We start from the raw sequence: 1,649 nt of genomic DNA, 5'->3' as shown, positions 1-1,649 counted from the left end.
CGCGGATTTTGCGATTATGTTCGCGGATTTGGCAATTATGTTCGCAGATTCGCGTCCCGAATCGACATTTTGGATATTCGGCAAGCCTACTCTATTGTCATGATCTCTATAATTTATTGAGAGACATTTGCTTTTTGTACCTATGGTTACAGGTGACCCACTACACATTAATAAAGAGGTAAAATTGACACATCCACTAATTCTAAACATTGGTCACTTGTTGGTCTTTAGAATTATTATCTCACCTGATTATTCTAACCAAATTAGTGACCAGATCCGTATTTCCACTGAATAAAGTGGCACATTTACACAGTTCTGCAATAGCGCCACATTGAGCCAGTAGCGCCTTCTTATCTTGCACACTGGCAATATTTCTTAGCGCTCCAGTCAGCTGGAATATCCCGTGACTGGTTTGCTCAGGAATCGGAACCAACTCTGACCTCTGGAATGATTTTGGAAGGAAACTTTAGTAGGTAAAATAGTTTACGGTCAAATTTGGAGGGTCTTTCTTGTTTTTCTGGGCTTTTTGTACGAGTTGAAAACTTTGGAATAATTTGTTTATTAGGTATACATGTTTGCTGCACATAGTTCTTTCACTTCATTCTTCCTCGAAACAAAACTCTGAACTTCTGTCCTATTCTATCCAACCGAGTTTATAACTTACCGCTAGATTCAACATTCTCAAGTGTAAAACCATCAGTTGTAGAACGCCCAAATTCAAGCAAGCTTCCAATAATTTCGAATTCAACGTTAGAAATTTGATCGCACCGTATCCGTAAACCAAAGCTTCCGCATCTTCTAATGGGGTTGCACAACCAAGACAGTTGACAAACAAGGACAGGACTTTGGTTTGTTCAAAGTAAACATCGTTGTGGTCATCCCTAGCAATTTTGAAGATCAATTTACTAACAGAACTTATGTTCAATCCAGTCACGTTCAAATTCAAAATAATGATGGCTATCTTGAGCAGCACGAAATCGTTATCGACCTCAATAAATCGATCGATACATTTCAGAATTCTGCTTTTCATGTGGAAATCTTCTTTTATGTTTGTTACGTATTGTTTTTCAACAATATCATTGAGTTGTTCGAGCAGTTTTACTATTGTGCTTGGCTCATCGGAAGGACTGAGTTTGGAAAGTTTGTCTACTGTAGAATCGAGGGTAGCTTCATAGGCTATTGTTTCATTGATAACATTATCTTGCTTGGCATTGGTGTCATCAGAGTAGCAGTTGAGTACGTCATCTTCTTCTGAAACTGAAATTCAGAAAAAGAAAAACGTTATGAAGGAAAGTCATTTTCGCGCTTTAAATTTTGGGAATCTATACTCATTTTCACTTTACTCACAGACATCAGTCTAAAACAAGGAGACAATATGATGTCAAATTCAATCAATAAAACCTAAGAGTTAAGAGTTTCGAAAATGAAACAAAGAGAAATTGAAATAACTTACGTTTTGCTAGACACTGAATCCTCATAGATTTGTCAGGTGGTTTCGGAGCTTTTATTGAAGGTAGTTTGATTTTTTCCGGACTTCTGTAGGCTCTCTTCTTCATTTGTAAATCTTGAATAAGAGGAAGTTGCTCTTGGAATCGTAACTGCTTCAAACTGTGAAACAAAACAAAACGTTACGTTTTGGGGGGGGGGGG

At 37.6% G+C, this 1,649-nt stretch overlaps 1 protein-coding gene across 1 annotated transcript; it reads right to left on the bottom strand.

Moving 5' to 3' along the window:
- Positions 1–245: 245 nt before the first annotated feature.
- LOC113472983 lies at positions 246–1,556 on the bottom strand (the record flags this gene model as incomplete). The annotated part of the gene is made up of 3 exons (XM_026832757.1): positions 1,454–1,556; positions 665–1,257; positions 246–442 (listed from the first exon to the last, which is right to left on the bottom strand). Coding segments are annotated over exons 1-3 (893 nt in total), but the record flags the coding sequence as incomplete, so codon positions are not given.
- Positions 1,557–1,649: the final 93 nt, after the last annotated feature.

This window comes from Diaphorina citri, unplaced genomic scaffold (genome assembly GCF_000475195.1).
Source record: "Diaphorina citri unplaced genomic scaffold, Diaci psyllid genome assembly version 1.1 scaffold11467, whole genome shotgun sequence".
Classification (NCBI taxonomy): domain Eukaryota; kingdom Metazoa; phylum Arthropoda; class Insecta; order Hemiptera; family Psyllidae; genus Diaphorina; species Diaphorina citri.
The sequence above is the reverse complement of the archived record's forward strand: the minus strand, read 5'-3'. Positions and strand labels throughout refer to the sequence as shown.